The 21,496-nt window shown below is 45.5% G+C and overlaps 1 protein-coding gene across 1 annotated transcript in view; it reads left to right on the plus strand.

The window, feature by feature from the left end:
• The window catches only part of LOC144766537 (atrial natriuretic peptide receptor 1-like), a 237,710-nt gene that overhangs the window by 120,196 nt on the left and 96,018 nt on the right, over positions 1-21,496 (plus strand). Inside the window, exon 6 of the mRNA XM_078650354.1 lies at positions 4,101-4,192. Within this exon, the coding sequence (XP_078506480.1) occupies positions 4,101-4,192 (92 nt within the window). The remainder of the gene's footprint in view (positions 1-4,100; positions 4,193-21,496) is intronic.

Genomic DNA, 21,496 nt, shown 5'->3' on the forward strand with positions numbered 1-21,496 from the left:
AAGCCAGTGTACTACCTCCTCCAGCACTTGAGAGTGTTGTGTGAATGTGGTCCCACTCATGAGTGATTTATAAACTTGTTTTTTATTTCCAACTCCAGTGCTGATCTTTACTTTGTTGGCCTTTGAACCCGTGGACAAAAGGGTGACCCTGCACCAGTGTACCCCTAAAAAGGTACATTTCCATACCAGAAGTGATCTAAAAGCCTGGGTCTGGGCCCCACTTTTTCTACACACAAATAATTTGTTCTCTGAAGGCAGAGAGTGTCTGTGCCCAGCCAAAACCAGTTCTGTCCTCACTGGTGCAGCTTCCTGGCAGGAGGTGGAGACAGCATTGTCGAAGGCATGCCAGGCCCAGGCAGGTGAAAGGAAATCTCCTCCCCTGCTCTAAATGCAACCCAGGTCCTTTCAGCCCAGCCCTGACTCATCAAACTTCTGGAGCAACAGCCCTTCTCCAGCCCCTTTCATCCAAAAGACAGACATGCAATACACAAACCCAGCAGAGGCACACTGGATGGTTAGGCAAGAAAATTCCTACTTTCTAAAAGTGGTATTTTCAAACACAGAATGTAAAAATCACCCTTACTAAAAGATGTATTTAAACATTCTGAGTTCAGGCAAACTAAACTTTATTTTCCTATCTTGTTCCCAGGGTCAGTTATGTTGATAAGATGTTATAAACAAACTCCCCATTCCGACCTATGGGAACAGATAGCCTTGCAATAGTGAAAAACTAAATGTTATTTTTATCTTTATTTTTTTATTTTGAAGGTTTTGTATAGCGCGAACAAGACCCTTGTGGATATCAGAGCGCTTTACAGGCCAGATGTAAGATACAGAAACAAGCATAGAAAAATATAGGTGTGTCGAAATCAAACTAGCATCTTATTACAAGTTATATATATAGATCATGTAAATTTAGTCAAGAGAATAGATGTCACTTCTTTTTTGAATGATGCACTAGAAGACAGTAATTGGCAGTATTTCACTAGCAGCACATGCCACACACATCAGGGCATGTCCTGCCTTTCACATACAATGCACTCTGCCCACAGGGGTACCTTGGGCCTACCTTAGGGGTGACTAACATGCAGAAAAGGGAAGGTTTGGGGACTGGCAAGTATGTGCACTTGCCAAGTCGACATGGCTGTCCCAGACTGCAAAGCAAAACCAAACCGTCCATCATCCCCTTTGGCTTTGTTTAGTCCCAGACTGCACACAGGCTCTGCAGTGGCAGGCCTGAGCCACCTTTTATAAGCTGCTTCTGTGGGTGACACAATCGCTGCTGCAAGCCCACCAGCAGCATTTGATTTACAGGCCCTGGGCACACATGGTGCACTGTAGTAGGGTCTAACAGTCACTAATCCATAACAACAATTTACAAAGAGAGCACTTGCACTTTGGCACTGAACAGCAGTGGCAATGTGCCCAAAGCATCTAGACCAGCAAAAACACAGGAGGCAACAGCAAAAAATGGAAGGGAGACCCACGCCAATGGAGTCAGGTCTAACACGGTTTGTCATGTTCGATGGTTGCCAAGAACTACTCTCTCCTTGGTAAGAGGAGAGTCTAGTGGCACTGTGAGCTAGTTGGTACAAAAAGGCCATCATACCCGGTGGGGGTGATCAGAGTTCGTCTGAAATCAATCCTACAGTGTATGTTTTCTAAACGCGCAGATCCAATATATTTTCTTTAGGAACGTCAGGACAGCAAACATCCTGAAGTCATGTATTTCGAGGTCCTCTTATATGTGATAGAGAAGAAAAAGGAAGAAAAGTGAAATAAATCAATTGCCTGGGGTCACACAATTTGGTAAAGTAAAGGTGTCGCCGGAACTTCCCTTTTTGAGACGTTCTGGTGGCGCAGAGTGCTTAGCCATATGTACAAGGCTACGTAAAGCCACCCTGCATGGCTTTTCATGGCCCTGTAGATATGGAGTGAGGCAACGCAGCACAAATGCCTCACACTACGATGGAGAGGTGTACCATGGGCATTATGGTGGGTGTTTACAAGCTGTAAACCTGGGAATGTGTCAAAAGCCTACGCCTTCCCAGGCGTGGCGTCGAGGAGGCACAACGAAGCAGAATAACATTATTTCTCCTCATTTTTTCCCTCTGTTTGTTTGTGCTGCATTCTGTAGCACACATAGAAAGTGGAAATTGCCTCCATTGTTGTCCCTTCCTGCTCAAAAAAACATCAACCCTTCAACGCAGACACCCTTGCATCATGGTTGGCGCATGACGCCAATCGAAGGTCAGCGTAGGAAAAGAGGACAAGACTACTTGTATCTACGGAGTATTCCCGCCCTTTTCTTTTGCTGGTGGGCCACGCAGCAGGAAGGCTTGCTGCGCTGCCTTGGGATAAAATATTGTAAATGAGGCTCTTAGTGCTCAGGTGAAAGCAGAAATGCTCAGAATTAACCGAAATGCAGGCCATAGTCCTCTATAAAACTCACAAAAATAGATAAGTAAAGTCTAACCCCACGGCTGGTATATGCAATGACGTCTGCTTGTTGCATTTAGGCCAACTGAACACTCAAAATACATTCCATGAATTTTACCTCAGGATGCTCCTATTTACACGTGGCAAGGTAACAGGTGTGAGATCTATCGCATATGATAAAAATCCGACTCCCCTGAGTCGAAGCCTATCAGGTGCGATAAATATCCCTCAAATGTACGTTTTTCTATTAATAACATGTTAATTTTGACGCTTACTGCACCAAAATCCACATCTCGGGCAATTACCGCACATTGTTCCCATGCTAAATAAATATCGACTGGTTTCACCTGCCAATATTTATTTTTTTACAAAACTCATCATTGTAATATATGTGTGGTAACCGAAGTTACCGGGTGCCATACATATTTGATATTGCTCTGGGACACTTGTTATCAGTACCGTAGATGCACACTGACAACTGGCCAGATTCCTGACTCTTCATCCCTGTTCGGTGTTTCTCCTGACCCTTGGGTAACATGTTTCACAATTTGTAGTCATTTGGTGCAGCTTGTTGGCGCGAGTCTGTTGTGTTCAGGGATTTGCACTGCTGGCACAAAACTTCAAGATACACACACAACCTTGTAATTCCATCAAGACTGTCTTGGGTAGTGCGTAATTTGTAATTCGCGGACCACACAATTTCCTAATTATACTAATTACAGGGCAGATTCTTCCTATACTTGTATTCCAGTCCTCATTAGCGTGCCTCTGCCAGGCATGTAACAATCAAACTCTGTTAATTTGATGGGGGTGGGTTGGGCCTGCCCTGCTGCAAGCTGTCTCTGTGCCCTGCTGTGTGCGTTTGAGTCTCGTGTTAATAATGCATACTCTCCCAGCTCCAGAATCCCTTGCTGGCTGGCAGTTGCAACAATTCAGCAGATCTTTAATCAATTATAAAAGTAACAGTAACCCAAGGGCGACCCATATTGCAAGAGCTTCCAAGCAGATTTCATTGTTTATCACAACATTAACTTCCAAGATAAAACGCCTTTGTGTCTCCGTGACCTCCGTTTATCAGCAATATGCCGGGAAGCTGGAATGTGCAACAAGAAGAAAGTGGGAGCCTTTGCCGTTTGTCCTTCGTTTCTTAGCTGACTGTTTTGTTTTGATTTGTTTACACTCATACCAATCCGCATGCACGCTGTTGCAGACACTCACATACACCCGCAGTCAGTGACTGCTTTCCCTTTCCGTGTACACTATTTGGCTTAACTGCTATAAGTGCAATAGGACATGATACATTATGCGGCATGTAGTGTATGAGGTCACGGTGGCTGGTAGAGCAAATCTAGAATCAGTCATAACTTGCTCTGGCTGCAGAATGTAGGAATATCGGTGGCTTTATCCATCAATCTGTCTCTTTTGCGTAGCCCCTCCCACTCAGGTACGTAAGCATGAACTGTCACGATGCAGCACTGCAAAAATAATGTTTCACATTTTACACAGGAAGCTATTTCTTTTATTTAAAAAAAAAGATGTGTTTTCAACTTAACACTTTTAAGAAATTGCATTTTGTATTACTTCTCTGAGTAGGACCGTAAAATACACTGATTTCGACATGATAGGATCGTGATTTTTATTTTTCACGTCTTTCTTTTCAGCGTTAAAAATCCAATGCAGTTCAAGCGCAGCAGAACTCCTCAATGAAATAGGTGGATACATCCTCAGCTGTCGTGGAACACTGAATGTAAAGGTATGACGCTGGCTCTTCTTTCATAGTGGCAAACCCTTAAGAAACTGCATCATCAATAATTAAGGCTGTGTTCCTGTAAAAGATATAGAGGTCAATTCACAAACCTTTTTCCAGCCAGAGTTAATCACAAACATAGAGGCTGTGGCCAAGTTGGTAACTGAGCAGCAAGTGGATCATTGGGACTCCAGTAAATGGTGAAATTCAGTGAGGACTATTACCGATATTCATGGAGGAAGATTCGAGGATTTCAAGATAGAGTACAATGTCACCCTTGTTAAATGGGTAGTATTTAGGTTCTCTGATCAATGCAATCGGCTGAATTACAGCCTGGAGTAATTGAGGTGGTCTGATAATTCTGGAGCAGGGTTCTCCAAAGTCGGTCCTGGAGGGCCGGATCCATGCCAGATTTTTAAGATATCTACATTTATCTAAATAGGGATATGCTAAAAATCTGGCATGAATCCGGCACTCCAGGACCCACTTTGGAGAACTATATTCTAGAGTATAAGTTTCTCACCACAGTTGAGGCTTGCAGCAACAGGGGCCATGTTAATAGGTGCGGACACCAACACTTGAGCAAGAGCTAGGTTGAGAAGAAGATGCATAGCAGAGTTTGAGGTGGCGATCTGGCCTGCTGTCACAGATCACAAGATCTTTAGGACTTGGGGACACACATACACACAATGGTCTCCCAAATAAAAAACAATGGCGGGGAGGAGCAGCCATTGTTGCTCTGCTGATCCTGAAAGACAGCAAAGAGGGACACTAGATCGCAAAGCGATGAATAAAAACTATCCACTCAGACCAGCTATACTGGAGTCCTTGACACAATGTCTAAGGCTGATAAACATTGTCCCAAAAAGAGGGAAAAGAATAACTTCTGAAAGCTCTTTTTCTGTTGGCCACATAAGGTTTGGCAACAGTTGTGCTGATTAGCCAGACTTAAAACGGGCTTAACCATAGGATAATGAAGAAATGGTAAATGAGGGAAAAGCTGAGAGAGGATGATAAACAAACAAACAGCAGACAAGGAAATAGTCTGTATCTCTTTCACATTCACAGTTTGTTTGCAAACTGAAATTGAACAGGACATTTAAAAACACACCCAGATTTTTTCAGCAACTGGAAAGAGGGTGAGTTTAGGAATATTTCAACACAGGTGTTTTTTACCTCACTGGGCTCGCCTGGTTTCTTTCTTGTGCAGTAAGTTCAGGTTTGTGGACAGTTCAGTCAACGCGCTTACAAATCCAGATTTTAAGTGGCAGGCAAAGGAAGCATCTGTTTTGAATGTTGGGCATTGTTGGCCGCCTGTTCCCGCTTGGCTACTTACCAACCCCGCAGAGCCATGCAGTGAACGGAATCTTCTTTGGTAAGCCACCCTCTTGTTGCATGGCAGTCGGTGCCATTAAACAAATGAAAATGTGTGTTTTCATGATATGTCAGTGATGAAACGACAGGAAGAGAATCCAATTTGGTTGTCCCTCCCCCCCCCATCCAGCTAAATGTTATACAGACGTGGAAGAACAGTTAATGTTCACAACTGACCCTGGAAGCTTGTTTTTTTCCACTCCTCTTGTAATTCACTGACAAAGTGTGCTAATGTATTATTGTGAAATGCTGGTGCACCTAAGGCTGTCACGATTGCTCGTGACTGGCAAAAACAAGCTCAGGACGAGCTGGTTAATTATTTGCAAGACATACCATTGAACATTGTGGGCAAAATGGTGATGTGCAAAAATATCCTAGCTACATATTGACTAACAATATAGCCAATATATTGTGAAGTTATATGTGTGTGTATGTGTGTGAATGTAATAGGTGCCATTAGAACAGGAAAAGATTCAACGATGGCCAAGAGACTTTGGCTTTCATAACGAAAGTGATACTATCAGCAATGGAAACGTAAAATGAATGAATCAGTAAACAGGCTGGGAGACCACAATAGGTCTAATGTCTAGAATAAAACGAGTACTCGATTCTCCCTGGCGCGAAGATCTAAGACAAAGACATCCTATTGCCGTGCCCAAGTTTTAGAAGTTTTTAGGGTTACCCTTCTCATTTAGGGCCAGATGTATGACCCTTTTTTGTGGTCGTGAACGGGAGATCCTCCCGTTTCCTACCGCAAAAAAAGGTAATGGCATGTACAAATGCTATTTTGAGAGTCAATGACTCGCAAAATAGCCTTTGCGTCTCCTGCTATTAGGAAGGGGTGTCGCTTCCTAATAGTGAGTCACCATTCCATGTACAATTGTTTTGCGACCGCATTTGCGGCCACAAAACACTCACAGTTTACCACCTACTTCAAGTAAACCACTCGCAAAGGGGATTTGTGAGTATGTGAGAAAATATTTTTAAGAGCAGGTAGTGTTCCCGTGGACCACAGCCTGCCCTTAAAAAAGGAAACTGTACAGTTTCATTTTTGTTTTTTAAATGCATCTCGTTTTTTTAAGGAAAACGGGTTGAATTTAAAAAATATATATATACTGTTTTATTTAAAAGCAGTCCCAAACATGGTGGTCTGCTGACCCCAGCAGGCCACTATCCCTGGAAGTGCTAGCCATTTCTAATGGGGTCGCAAATTGCAACAGCCTCATGAATATTGATGAGGCATGCAATTTGTGACCCCATTAGGAATCGCTAACAGTATCTGAGACACTATTATACATCCCAATTTGCGAGTCGCATAATTGGTGGGTCGTGCATCTGGCCCTAAACTCCTAACTATTAATGAGGTAGGTATTTTGCAACTCCCTAGGAATGATCGTTGTGATTGATTAGTACTGCGGTGCCAGTGCAAAATGATGGTGGAACTCCAGTGCAGTAAATGTGCAAAATCACTCCCAGCTGGTGACCCCAGATTACTGCATTGGACCCTTGGTGACTAAAAAAGCACAGAAACTCTGAAAGAGATAAAAAACCACTAGAAGGTTATACTTTTCTGAACAGTTCATAACTGAATCCAATGCATAGTTGATCCTTTTGAAGTTAAGCTTTCTTGACATACATTATTTGTGGTTCAGTCTCTAATGTCCGTAATGTTTTTTCAAGAACTGCCTTAAAAATATCCACTGGAAGCATGAAATCAAACGCTGTTACTCGCAGAGGTTGGACATGTCTGAATGGGATCACTGAAATAATATCGACTACCAAAATATCGACTACCCAAAATATCGAGGAAAAAATATCTACAACCAAAATATCGAGTTTGTATGTACAAACAGGTAAGTACAAAAATATCGAGTACAAAATATCGTTTACAAAAATATAGTTGTAAAAAATATCGACTTTAATAAAAACAATGTTTAATTACATCAATATAAAAAATTAATTACTAAAATATAATTAACAATACTTAAAATAACTTTTAATAATTAAATAATTAATGAAAGTAAAAAAATAATATTTTTAAATCATATTTCTTAAAACATATATATATATATAGTAACAAAATTTAATTAAATAATAGCCAATATTATTAACGTACAAATACAAAAGAATAAAAATTACTATTCCCACTGCAAAGAGTGCAACAGTGGATATATGACGTTACAACGCAACTTTTACAACGCACTACCATTACAACATAAGTATTGGTAAGTATATAATAATTTTTTTAATTTAAATTATTTAAAATTATTTAAATATAATTTAATTTAATTTCATTTCATTAAATTAAATTAATGTAAATTTAATTTTACTTTATTTTTACACTGTACCCCTGTACCCCAAAAACCCCAAACTGACCCTGAACCCTAAAAAAACCCTTTACCCAAAAACCCCAAACTGACCCTGAACCCTAAAAATACACCTTTACCCAAAAACTAAAAACTGACCCTGAACCCTAAAAATACCCCTTTACCCAAAAACTAAAAACTGACCCTGAACCCTAAAAATACCCCTTTACTAAGCATGGGCGTAAAATCCGTTCCGCTCGCGGATTTTTCGGATTTTCGGCAAATTCGCAATCCGCGAACTCTCGCGAATTTGTCGAAAATCCGTGAATCCGCTCGCGGCGGATTTTTTGCTTGGTTGCGGCGCGCGGCGTGGTGCACGGCGTTCACTTTCCGTCATTAAGCGTTTGCCGAGTTGTTTTTCTCGATCATATTTTGCGAGTGCCGCGCCATTTTGGATCTTGCTGCGTGATCCCGCGGGAGTTTGGCGCCCGCGAATACGTAATCGCGGCTTGCCACCTTGCACAGCACACCTCGCGAGAGTTCGCAATTGCGAACACGTAGTTGCGGCGGAAAGGAACAATCTCGCACTCGCGAAATAGAGATTTTGCAATTCTGCACAAGAAATCCACCAGCAAACAGGATAAACCTTCAGAAAATGATGATTTTTATCAGAATCACTCCTCAGGTTGACATTTGCATGGCCTTTTTTTTTGCAAGGAGTCCATTTTTTGGGGGGGGGAGGGAAGGAAGTGCCCCACAGTCTCCAACTTCCTGTTCCTGTCCAGCAGGCTCCTCCCAGTGCTTTGTCCATCTCCTGGTCACTTTCATTTGGATCTGGAGCTGGAAGGATTACTTTTTGTGGGTGCTGCTGGATATTTGGATTTGAGGCCTTTTTGACTTTCTTTGGATCACTTTTGGATTAGAAATCAATTTTCACAAGTAAGTTTGTTTGGGGCATTACAGTTGCTGCAACTACAATTTTTGAACTTTTTCAGAACATTAAATAAATTATATTGTGGGTAGCCACAGTATCCAGTAGGACCAGGGTTGGTTATGGGTGCATGATACAACTGTTTTGTTGAATTTAAACACCATTGAGGCCATGGATGGGCTGGGATTGTGCTGATTTTTGTTGTTTTTGTTGTTTTTTTGGGGCTGCTGGTGGGGCCCTTTGCCCAGGGGTGGTGAGTGTTGCATGGGCCTAGTCTTTCTGTGGGGTGTCTTCTTGAATTTAAACATCATTGAGGCCATGGATGGGCTGGGATTGTGCTTATTTTATTGTTTTTTGTCGTTTTTTGGGGGCTGCTGGTGTGGCCTTTTGCCCAGGGGTGGTGGTGCATGGACTGAGTGTGCCTGTGGTGTGGTCTCACTCTCTTTAATGTAAACATCATGGATGGCATTGGATTGTGGTGATTTCTGGCTGTTTTTCTGTTTTTTGGGGGTGTACTGTTGATGTGGACTGGCCATGTGGGTGGTGGTGGTGGCCATCTTGAGTGCTGGCTGGTACAGGCAACATGTGCTTGGGGTGCAAGCGGCCATTTTGAAGAGAGGCAGTGTCTGAGGCCTGCACTTATTTTGCCTACTTTTCATCCATTATGCCCAGGGGTAGTGAGTGTTGCATGGGCCTAGTGTTTCTGAGGGGTGTCTTCTTGAATTTAAACACCATTGAGGCCATGCATGGGCTGGGATTGTGCTGATTTTATTGTTTTTTGTCGTTTTTTTGGGGCTGCTGGTGGGGCCCCTTGCCCAGGGGTGGTGAGTGTTGCATGGGCCTAGTCTTTCTGTGGGGTGTCCTCTTGAATTTAAACACCATTGAGGCCATGGATGGGCTGGGATTGTGCTGTTTTTTGTTGTTTTTGTCTTTTTATTGGGGCTGCTGGTGTGGCCTTTTGCCTAGGGGTAGTGGTGCATGGACTGAGTGTGCCTGTAGTGTGGTCTCACTCTCTTTAATGTAAACATCCTGGATGGCATTGGATTGTGGTGATTTTTGGATGTTTTTCTGTTTTTTTGGGGTGTACTGTTGATGTGGACTGGCTTGGGGTGTAAGGGGCCATTTTGAAGAGAGGCAGTGTCTGAGGCCTGCACTTATTTTGCCTACTTTTCATCCATTATGCCCAGAGGAAGTGAGTGTTGCATGGGCCTAGTCTTTCTGTGGGGTGTCTTCTTGAATTTAAACACCATTGAGGCCATGGATGGGCTGGGATTATGCTGAATTTTGTCGTTTTTGTCGTTTTTTGGGGCTGCTGGTGGGGCCCTTTGACCAGGGGTGGTGAGTGTTGCATGGGCCTAGTCTTTCTGTGGGGTGTCCTCTTGAAGTTAAACACCATTGAGGCCATGGATGGGCTGGGATTGTGCTGGTTTTTGTGTTTTTTGTTGTTTTTTTGGGGCTGCTGGTGTGGCCTTTTGCCAAGGGGTAGTGATGCATGGACTGAGTGTGCCTGTGGGGTCTCACTCTCTTTAATGCAAACATCCTGGATGGCATTGGATTGTGGTGATTTTTGGCTGTTTTTCCTGTTTTTTTGGGGTGTACTGTTGATGTGGACTGGCTTGGGGTGTAAGGGGCCATTTTGAAGAGAGGCAGTGTCTGAGGCCTGCACTTATTTTGCCTACTTTTCATCCATTATGCCCAGGGGTAGTGAGTGTTGCATGGGCCTAGTCTTTCTGTGGGGTGTCTTCTTGAATTTAAACACCATTGAGGCCATGGATGGGCTGGGATTGTGCTGAATTTTGTCGTTTTTGTAGTTTTTTGGGGCTGCTGGTGGGGCCCTTTGACCAGGGGTGGTGAGTGTTGCATGGGCCTAGTCTTTCTGTGGGGTGTCCTCTTGAAGTTAAACACCATCGAGGCCATGGATGGGCTGGGATTGTGCTGTTTTTTGTGTTTTTTGTCGTTTTTTTGGGGATGCTGGTGTGGCCTTTTGCCAAGGGGTAGTGATGCATGGACTGAGTGTGCCTGTGGGGTCTCACTCTCTTTAATGTAAACATCCTGGATGGCATTGGATTGTGGTGATTTTTGGCTGTTTTTCTGTTTTTTTGGGGTGTACTGTTGATGTGGACTGGCTTGGGGTATAAGGGGCCATTTTGAAGAGAGGCAGTGTCTGAGGCCTGCACTTATTTTGCCTACTTTTCATCCATTATGCCCAGGGGTAGTGAGTGTTGCATACTTGCATGGCCCTAGTCTTTCTGTGGGGTGTCTTCAATGTAAACATCATGGATGGCATGGGATTGTGCTGATTTTTCTGTGTTTTGTCGATTTTTTGGGGTGTATAACTGAACTGATGTTCCTCTGTCTTCCATTGCTTTTAGGTGCACAAGACTCAAGAGAACCACCAGTGCCAGGAAGAAGTCCTGCAGCGGTGTGTGTGTGCAGCATAACGTCACGCGACGTCACGTCTGGACACAGACAACTCTGCAACTCGTGCAACTGCTGCCTGCTGTTCTGACCTGCTCTGAAGAAGATGGCCCCAAAAAAAGTCACCCGTAGCTCCTCTAGCAAGAAAGGTGCAAGTAAGGAGCAGAAGAAGCAAGTTACCAAGGAGACTGGTGTGCCGGCCGCCCCTTTTTTTGGGAGTAAAAAAAAAAGTATGCCTGCAGCAGCAGCGGGATCTGCTGGGGACCAAGCTGGGAGCAGCACCCCCGCTCCATTGGGCTCAGTGCCACCACCACCACCACGCCAACTTAAGTCCAAGCCCTTGAGTGCTGCAGAGGCAGCCAGTATAGTAGTTCAATCACCATCGACCAGTGATGTTGGCTCATCGCAAGAAAGCAGCAGCAATGTCCTTCAATCAACACAGGTTGTTGTAGCTCATCTGACGAGTGTTGAACAACCACAGCCGCAACAACTATCACATGTGCAAGTACAAGCCCAAGTACATGTGGAAGGAGAGGCAGCGCAAGGAGATGCGCAAGCAGAGGTGCATGGAGGGTCACAAGTGCCCACAATAGTTGTTCCTCCCGAAGTAGGGGCACATCAGGAAATCGACAATCAAGGCGAGGTATCATTTGAGGAAGACACTCCTCCTGATGATCATTCATTGTCTTCCACACCCCTAGCAAGGAAGAGATCAAGGGTGGTGTCTACATCTTCTTCAAGCACACCTCCTTCTGATGATACGGATCAAAATTGGGAACCAGCACCACTGCCGTCTGAGAGTGAGGCACACCATGATCTGACAAAGGTAGTTAAGCGTAAAAGGAAGCTCGTCCAAAGTCTCAGAGTTATGGAGTGTGATGATGAGGCTCAGCAAGAAGTGGCGGATACTGCTGCTGATGAAGACTCTGACAACGACGACCCAGTCATCATAAAGGTAACTGCAGCCCCAGCGGGCATGCAGCAAACAGACATTTTGACCCTAGCCCGAAAAGCTGCTGAGCGTGATGATGATGATGTTGTCGACGAGGAGGCAGTGGAAACACCACCACAATCATTGGAGTTAAGTAGTACACCAACTCGTACCGCTTCCATATTTCTTTCTGGCAAGAAGGGACCTCCATCCACCTCGACCTTAATTAGTGGCGGTGAAAGTGCACAACGTACAAAAGTTGGGCAATCCAGATCCTCCACTTCATCTGGCATTAGCAGCATGACCACCACCACCAGTATCGCCGCCTCCTCCAGGCCCCACAGACACTTCAAGTCCCCAGTTTGGGACTTCTTTACTGTTTGCCCAAAAAGGGAAAAGTTCGCCATTTGTACCCTTTGTAAGCTTGCAGTTAGTCGTGGTAAGTCAGGTACCAACTATGGTACCGGAGGCCAGAGAGGTCATCTTGAGAGACAGCACACTGTCCAATGGTTTGCGCACCTAGATGCGATCAAGGAAGCCCGAATTGGAAGTCAAGAAAACGTTGATGTTGCATCTGATGATGACGAGGAGGAAGAAGACGTGTCAAACACTTCACTTACACCCAGTACCCCTGTCAGCAGCACACCCCGTGTGAGGCACACTAAGAGTGTTGGAGCGACTGAGACACCAACGCGCAAAAGTTCACCAGCGAGCATAATTGGGTCAACGAAGTCATCATCATCCCGTAAATGCTTGGTCCAGGGCAACATTAGAACCATGTTTTCTTCAGACGCGCCATATGAACGCAACCACCCACTGACGCGTCTGTATAACACTAAGCTGGCTAAAATGCTAGCTGTGGACCTTCTCCCTTTTTCTTTTGTAGAAGCGGTAGGTTTTCTAGAATTAGTGGCAACGCTCTGCCCTAAATGGAAGGTTCCTAGCCGGTTCTATTTTGCCAGAGTTGCGGTTCCAGCACTACATGAAGATGTGCTGGAGGCGATTGGGGCAGCTTTGCAGAAGAGTGCTGTTCACACTATACATCTGACAACAGACATGTGGACCAGTGGCGCAGGCGCTGATTACATGTGCATCACTGCACACTGGGTCTCTTTTTCAGGTGTTAAAGCAAAGCTAAACGCAGGTGTTGTCCCGGACCAAGTTTTTAAAGCAGCTCGGAAACATGCAACACTAGCCATGTTTGGCTTGGAGAAAAGTCACACAGCACAAAACATTTTGGACGAGTTTAACAAAAAGGTCTTTCACTGGCTGTCCCCAAAAAACGCCGGATTGGTTATGTTTCCACGGATAATGGCGCCAATGTAGTTAAGGCCATGGCGCTGGGTGACTATTTCAGAGTGCCGTGTTTGGCGCACTGTATCAACCTGGTAGTTCAAAAATTCTTGAGTGATAGAGACAGTACAGCGTTCGAGGTAATGGCCACCTGCCGCAAAATGTGCAACCATTTCAGCCATTCTTTTAAGGCCCGGAAGCATCTGAGGAGGCTGCTACTTGAACGTCGAATGCCAGTGAAAGCACTCATCCAGGAGGTGGCAACACGTTGGAACTCAACCTTCTACATGCTTGAGCGTCTGTATGAGCAGTATACGGTACTCGTTCACTATTTCTTAACAGAGGGTACAGCTCAGATGGACCTGCGGATGGGTGCGGCGCAATGGGACATAGTTAAAAGCCTGACAGACATGCTTCGTCCTTTTGAGTTCTTCACGCGTGCAGTCAGCCAGGAGGACTGTAATTTGGGAAAAGCTATCCCATTGTTGTGCATGCTGGAGCACCAACTGAAGGCGGTGTCTTCTGAGTTTGAAAAAGATGCCAAAAAAAAGACCCTTTTATTTTGTCGGAGAAATTATTAGAGCGCCTACGTGGTGATGAACATCTTAAAAAGATCAACTCAGAACAGCATTACATTTGTGCTACTATTCTGGATCCACGCTACAAAAAGGCGCTGGCAGGCCAAGCATTCTTTCCTTTTGCTGATGAAGATGTTAAAAAGTACAAACGTTGGCTAGCCTGGTCAGCCAAGAGGTTTGAAAAAGAACGGCAGGATATTGAAGGAGAAGGCAGTACATCAGCATCAGCATCAGCAGGCCATACCCAGTCAAAAAAATCCACTTCTGCACCTGTGGCTGTGACACAAGTGACCTCTCAGCCGTTAAAGACACCGGCAACCGGATCATCTGCACCAGACACAACAGTAACAGTGGCTGCTGTAGAGGATTGGCTAACTTTGCTCGGGTATGGTTCTCGAACAAATGTCACAGGCACAGCAAAAAGTAAGCAAAGTGGAGGAACCGCTGAGGACCTTGAGTCGATGGTGCAGGACTATCTGAATGACTCAACAGAGGTCTTTCTTAATGATGAGCCATTGCAGTATTGGCATGGGAAAAAACAATTGTGGCCACAGCTCTCCAACCTGGCTATAAACTATTTGTCTTGCCCACTCGCAAGTGTGTCTTCTGAACGGGTTTTCAGTGCTGCTGGTGGCATTGTAACTCCCAAACGGAGCCGCCTCTCGCCCAAAAATGTGGAGCGGCTCACAATGATCAAGATGAATCAGCACCTCATACCACCAGATTACAAAGTACGAGAAAGCACGCCGCATGAAGACCAGGAGGACTGCAACGTAGATGAGGGGATTTGTTCTCTGTTCGGTCACACTGACCTCATCCTGCCTGAATTCGCAGAGTATGATGACGAAATCTTCTTCTTATTCCCTGACACCGAGCCCTGAAAATGAGACAATGAATCAATAAGTTTCTTTTTCGTCCTTATTCACTTTTATTCCTGTGTGTCTGTCTTTCTTTGTTTTGCACAGTTAATTTAATTCAAACTTTAATCACCTAATCCCAAAAACAAGCCCATCAGCAGAACTGTCTTCACTTGTTTGCTTATTGATTTGAAGGTGCCGCAGTCTACATTCCTCAGGTTCACAAGTTCTGAAGAACATGCTCCTCTATCCTCCTCCTCCAGACTCCTATTTCCCTCAAAGCAGAGGGCTGGATTACGCCCAATGAAGAAAGACTCAGCACTTTTGGAGGTGTTCTACTTCTTTGCGGGTGAGTTGACGGCTCTGGGCCCATTGCTGTGAAGCTCTAATAACGGATAAAAGTGTTTTGGACCAAATATGACGCGGAAATTTCTTGCCGTTTTTGCTGACTTGCTTGCCTTTGAGGTGCTCTTTGGCGGGGTTCCGGGTGTTTGTGGGTGAGTTTTGGGGTCTGGGAGCACTGCTGCGACAGTCTAATCTTGATTGCATTTGCTTTTCAGGAAATCCGTGGTGGAAAACAGGAGTTATGATGATGACCTAGCTGCACAGCGCGTTTGGACCGAAGGCCGAGAGATATTGTAAGTATGAGATTTTGCTTTTTGGCTGTTTGGGGGTGTTGTTGTGTGCTTTTTGGCGGGTGGGTTGGCGGGTCTCTTGGGGTATTCCTGTGAAGGTCTAATAACGGATAGAAGTGTCTAGGACAAAATCCATGCAGATTTTTTTTTGCTATTTCTTCTGACATCTTGCTCAATGTAGCGTTTCCGGGGGCCTGTTTGAGGGGCTTCCTGGTGTTTGTTGGTGGGTTTTGGTGTCTCTGTCGGAGCACTGCTGCGACAGTCTAAACTTGATTGCATTTGCTTTTCAGGAAATCCGTGGTGGGAAACAGGAGTTATGATGATGACCTAGCTGCACAGCGCGTTTGGACCGAAGGCCGAAAGATATTGTAAGTATGAGATTTTGCTTTTTGGCTGTTTGGGGGTGTTGTCGTGTGCTTTTTGGCGGGTGGGTTGGCGGGTCTCTTGGGGCATTCCTGTGAAGGTCTAATAACGGATAGAAGTGTCTAGGACAAAATCCATGCAGATTTTTTTTTTGCTATTTCTTCTGACATCTTGCTCAATGTAGCGTTTCCGGGGGCCTGTTTGAGGGGCTTCCTGGTGTTTGTTGGTGGGTTTTGGTGTCTCTGTCGGAGCACTGCTGCGACAGTCTAAACTTGATTGCATTTGCTTTTCAGGAAATCCGTGGTGGAAAACAGGAGTTATGATGATGACCTAGCTGCACAGCGCGTTTGGACCGAAGGCCGAGAGATATTGTAAGTATGAGATTTTGCTTTTTGGCTGTTTGGGGGTGTTGTCGTGTGCTTTTTGGCGGGTGGGTTGGCGGGTCTCTTGGGGCATTCCTGTGAAGGTCTAATAACGGATAGAAGTGTCTAGGACAAAATCCATGCAGATTTTTTTTTTGCTATTTCTTCTGACATCTTGCTCAATGTAGCGTTTCCGGGGGCCTGTTTGAGGGGCTTCCTGGTGTTTGTTGGTGGGTTTTGGTGTCTCTGTCGGAGCACTGCTGCGACAGTCTAAACTTGATTGCATTTGCTTTTCAGGAAATCCGTGGTGGGAAACAGGAGTTATGATGATGACCTAGCTGCACAGCGCGTTTGGACCGAAGGCCGAGAGATATTGTAAGTATGCGATTTTGCTTTTTGGCTGTTTGGGGGTGTTGTTGTGTGCTTTTTGGCGGGTGGGTTGGCGGGTCTCTTGGGGCATTCCTGTGAAGGTCTAATAACGGATAGAAGTGTTTAGGACAAAATCCATAAGGAAAAACCTTTTGGCACTTTTTGTAACTTAGGGTTCGTTAGGGTTAGCTAACTATTATTTTGGCCATACTTATTTATCCTTAAAAAGGTGACTCAGACAGAGTACGCAATTTCAACAATATTGTACTGTCTTAGGGCAATCAAAGTGTGACTTTTTGCACCACACAGCGTACATACCTTATATTTATTTATCAGTGGTATTGTAATAGCACTTCCTGTTTTCCGTTCAATAATTACAGGCCGGGTTTCAGTCAACATCCGCCAGGCAGGCAGTGGACAGGGTGTCTTCTGTCAGTGGTCGCCAACATTGATGGACGAAGCATCAGCTGGAATGGAGGAGTGCCGCTAATAAGAGGAATTGTTTGCTGCATGCAACTTACTTACCAAATTCAACAACACAACTCCAACAACATACAGAATACAGATACAGTATCCATTGTTTTCTTCTATGAGTGTGACTGCATGTGGTTAGCTTTAGTTTGTACCCAAAGATTTCTTTATCTTCAATTATTGTTTGTCCATGCTGTGCTTTTTTTTTCTTCTCTCAACAAAACCTACCCAAAAAGAAACCCCCATTCCCATCCATTTTCTAAACCCTAACCCTCTTCCCCCGGGCTGTGTGGTTTTGCTTGATGACTGACTAAATGACATCAATAATTCCACACACTTGCTGGGGAGGATAAGGTCATAGCAACAGGCTGGTGAAGGAATACGAGGATATATTCTAGCCTTACTCAGCTTCAGTACTATTTCTTGTAGTAGTAGGAGCCAATGTCAAATAAATTCAACGCAAGTACTAGTTATACTTGCAATACTTTATCATTTGTTAGGCTACATTGTGGCACTGTTCTAGTGTACTGTCACCTGCTATATTCTCGATCGTGCCGTAACCGTTGTAATGCTACAGTAAGGACAAACCAGGTTTCGTTTTATTTTTTTCCATAGGCATGCAACTGCCACTGTGTTACACCACTAGTACCACCGCAATGAGGAAATTTCATCCGCCCAGGATTGCCAACCTTAATCCCCATTTCACGTGGAGCCAGCCCTGGGCCTAGCCCTAATTTCTAACACAAATTACAGGTAAGATAAGCGTTTGGTGGGAGGTAGTATAATGGAGTATTAGGACTAGACGAGAGATTGACGGTAGTACTACTAAAGTCCTAGGACTCTTCAGGAAAACAAACTTACTGTTACACCCCCACCCACCAGACTGAAAAGCAGTAAAAAACAGGTATGGTCAGATAAAGTTTAAAAAAGTATATTTATGTAGCCCTAACAAAATAATCTCCCTCAAGACCCTCCCTAACCCCAACGATTGTCTTTGAAAAGTCCCAAAAAGCACCCAACTCCCAAATCCCACCCCCCAAAAGTCTTTTCCAAAAGAATTGTACTCCTCATCCACCACCTCCGCGCTGGCCCCGCCACCAGATGTTCCACCTACAAAGTAAATTTTTAGAATGTTAGAATACACCACTCACTACTGTATAATATTTGGTCGAGGAGGAATAAAGAAAGTTAAAAAAAAACGAAATACAATGTAATAATTTGTAACTGTATACTCTACAGTAAAAATGTCCCTTTTTCCAGGGAAGGCTGTTGTCTTGCTGCACTTTTTGTCACAACTGATGAATGCTTGCTTTTTATTTTTAACACACAACACTTTTTCTCCTAACAGAAGCTTGACTTCTAAGAACACGATCAGGGTCAAGCTCAAGTTCAAACCAGGTGAGAGCTCAGCTCGACCACAAGAAATGTGTACAATTAATCGTTAGCACTAAGCACTTTTCCATTTTCAGTTAAACGTTTACTTTTATGACAAAGTTGATTTTAATAAATGTGTTTAGGGGGGAGGAGCTTGGCGGGCATCCGAGATGGCCGCTTGAGCACAGCGCTCTCCGGACCCTCGCCGCTCCCGACATTTTATCCTGGCTGAATCCTGATTTCTTGCAAGAATTCGTGTAGGGGACGCTTGGCTGATTACCCTGGCACTTTTCAGGAATCGATTTGGATCTCGTATTCCTGAGTTATGGTGCTCTGAACTTTTGGGCTCCGCCCTTGAGGTACGCCCGGGACGGGGTGCGGTACTGTAGCCGTCCTGCAATTGAACAACAACGGCAGGAGATCTGGCCTTGTGGGTCCCCCCTTCCTAGGTTTCGGTTTCGATTCTGTTCCGACTTGGGCCACGGCTGTGGATGTCGTGTTGCGACTGAGACTTGGAGGCGGATCGGCTGTTGGGCTTTCATGTGACCTATTTGCTGGTTTGGCGACCTCCACCCGAGTTGTGCCCCCTTTTTATGTACTTTTGATCCTGTACTTTGGGTGTCGGGCCCGTCGAACCTGGTGGCTCGTCCTGTGACGCATCTTCAAAATGGCGGGCAGAGGGGACAGAGAGACGCGCAAGACGAAAACACCTCTGCGCGGAGCTCCAGTTCAATCGAATGTCATGGACCGTTATACCCATTCTAAGGGGTCCCCCGGAGCTGCCCTGCCTGGTTCTAGTATTGCGTCCGAACGAATTTTGGAAGAATCGGCGGAGCCCTCCTTACAGGATATCATGGGCGCCATCTCGGGTGTGAGAGAATCCATCGGCCTACAGTACGAGGCCTTGGCCCACAAACTTGACACCGTGGCTATTGAGGTGAATCTGATTCGTGCTGATCTCGGCAAGACGAATGAGAGGGTACAATCACTGGATGTTAAATCCTCTAGCCTTACGAATGACGTCTCGGAGCTCCAAACTGAGATTGGAAATCTCCGTCGGGGGAATGACTTCATGACCCGTCGCCTGGAGGACTTTGAAAATAGGGCGCGTCGCTGCAATGTTCGCCTGGTTGGTGTACCGGAAAACCCTGAACCCCACTCGGTGGATCTCCTGGTTGAGGATCTGGTCTTGAACCATTTGGCCCCTTCTGGTCTCACAAAATTTTTCACGGTGGAACGTGCACATCGTGTTCCAGGGGGCAAAGTCAAGCCGGGAGCCCCGCCGAGACCCATTGTAGCGAAGCTTTTTCATTATAGAGACCGGGACGCTATCCTGCAGGCCTCGCGGGTGAAGGGCCCGGTGGCCTTTGAGAACGCTATGGTGAACTTTTACCCGGACTTTTCCCAACAGGTTCAGAGACAACGTATGGAGTTTCGTGGTGCCAAGAAACGTCTCCGGGATCGGGGCCTACGTTACGCCATGCTCTTTCCCACTAGACTCCGGGTTGAATACAATGAACGTACCCTTTTCTTTGATCGGCCAGATGCTGTTAATGACTGGCTGGACTCATTGCCTGACCGTCCTCCTGAGACAGACTCCGCCGCTCACCCTGGCGGTGCCGAAGGTGGTGTGGAGATCTAACTGTTCGGCTCTTATGTCTTATTTTGAATACATTCTCAGGGGTGTTGGCCGGCGTCCCTCTACATTGCGATCATTCTGTCTTTTCGTTTGTTATTTTTGTTCTTGCTGAGGTCGGGGGGTGGATGGAACGGAGACCTTTCCTCCTCCGGGGTCTTTGTGTAGAATAGGGGTTCTTGGGCGACAGGCACACTGCAGGTTGGGGTGGCTCTTTAGCTTTTTGCAGGGGTGCAGGGTGGGGGGTGTTTCTCTTCAGTTTGGGGGAGGGGGGTTGGGAAGTTTTTTCTTTTCTGTGTGTTGTTTTCAAGGCGATTTGCTCCTGTGTTTGTTGCTGTTTCTGATGTCTAGCTCATGGACGAGGGGTCTTGGCTCGGGTGGTTGGGATGGGGGGTAGAGGGTTGAAATTTCTTTCCTGGAACGTTAATGGCCTGGGTGATCGTATTAAGCGCAGTGTGGTCTTAAAATGTATTCGACGTTTGTCACCGGACATTGTTTTCATGCAAGAAACCCATTTGATTGGTAATGTTTGTTATGCGATGAATAGATGGGGCTACCGCCTTGTGGCGCACTCAGGGTTTACCTCCGGATCTAGGGGTGTGGGTATTCTTGTTCGATCCTCCCTCCCCTTGGCTATTGATGAGGTGATTCATGATGACCGTGGGAGATATACTGTCCTGGTGGGTAGATATGAAGGCCGCACCCTATCTCTCTTCAATGTTTATGTTCCCCCGGGTTTGCAGGCCTCTACTTTTACTGACTTGGGCCGTGTTCTGTTGGATCTCCCTGATAGCACTCTCTTTCTTGCCGGTGATTTTAATTCGGTGCTTTCCGGCCTTCACGATCGCCATCCCCCTAGAGATACCCCGCAGGCTCAGCAGTGGTTGGGTGGGTTTTTAGATACCTTTGGCCTTGTAGACTGCTGGCGACTGTTGCATCCTACTCAACTCCAATACACCTTCCATTCTGGGGCCCATGGCAGTCTGTCCCGGCTGGATTATTTCCTGATGCCCGCAGCCCAATCATCGGCGGTTCGTGAGATTTTACACTTGCCGAGGGGTATTTCTGATCACTCGCCGCTCTGGCTTCGTTTTGAGGTTGGGGTAGAGGCGGCGGGCCGAGTGGCTCCCATTAACCCTTGGTATCTTTCCTCCCCTGAGACTCGTACCCTCTTGCTCAAGTCCATGGATTCATATTTCCTAGAAAATGAGGGGTCGGTCTCTTCGGCTGTGTCCCTGTGGGAGGCTTTTAAAACCGTGATTCGTGGACAGGCCCTTTCCTTGATTGTTGAAGCTAAGAGGGCAGGGAGGAAGGAGGTGGTGGAACTTGAGGGGGAGATCTCTGCTTTGGAGGACGAGTTGGAATCTGGTGTCACGCCTGACAAACTCCATGCCCTGGGTCTCAAACAGTTT

The sequence above is a fragment of the Lissotriton helveticus genome, chromosome 1_1 (genome assembly GCF_964261635.1).
Source record: "Lissotriton helveticus chromosome 1_1, aLisHel1.1, whole genome shotgun sequence".
In the NCBI taxonomy this organism is placed as follows: Eukaryota; Metazoa; Chordata; class Amphibia; order Caudata; family Salamandridae; genus Lissotriton; species Lissotriton helveticus.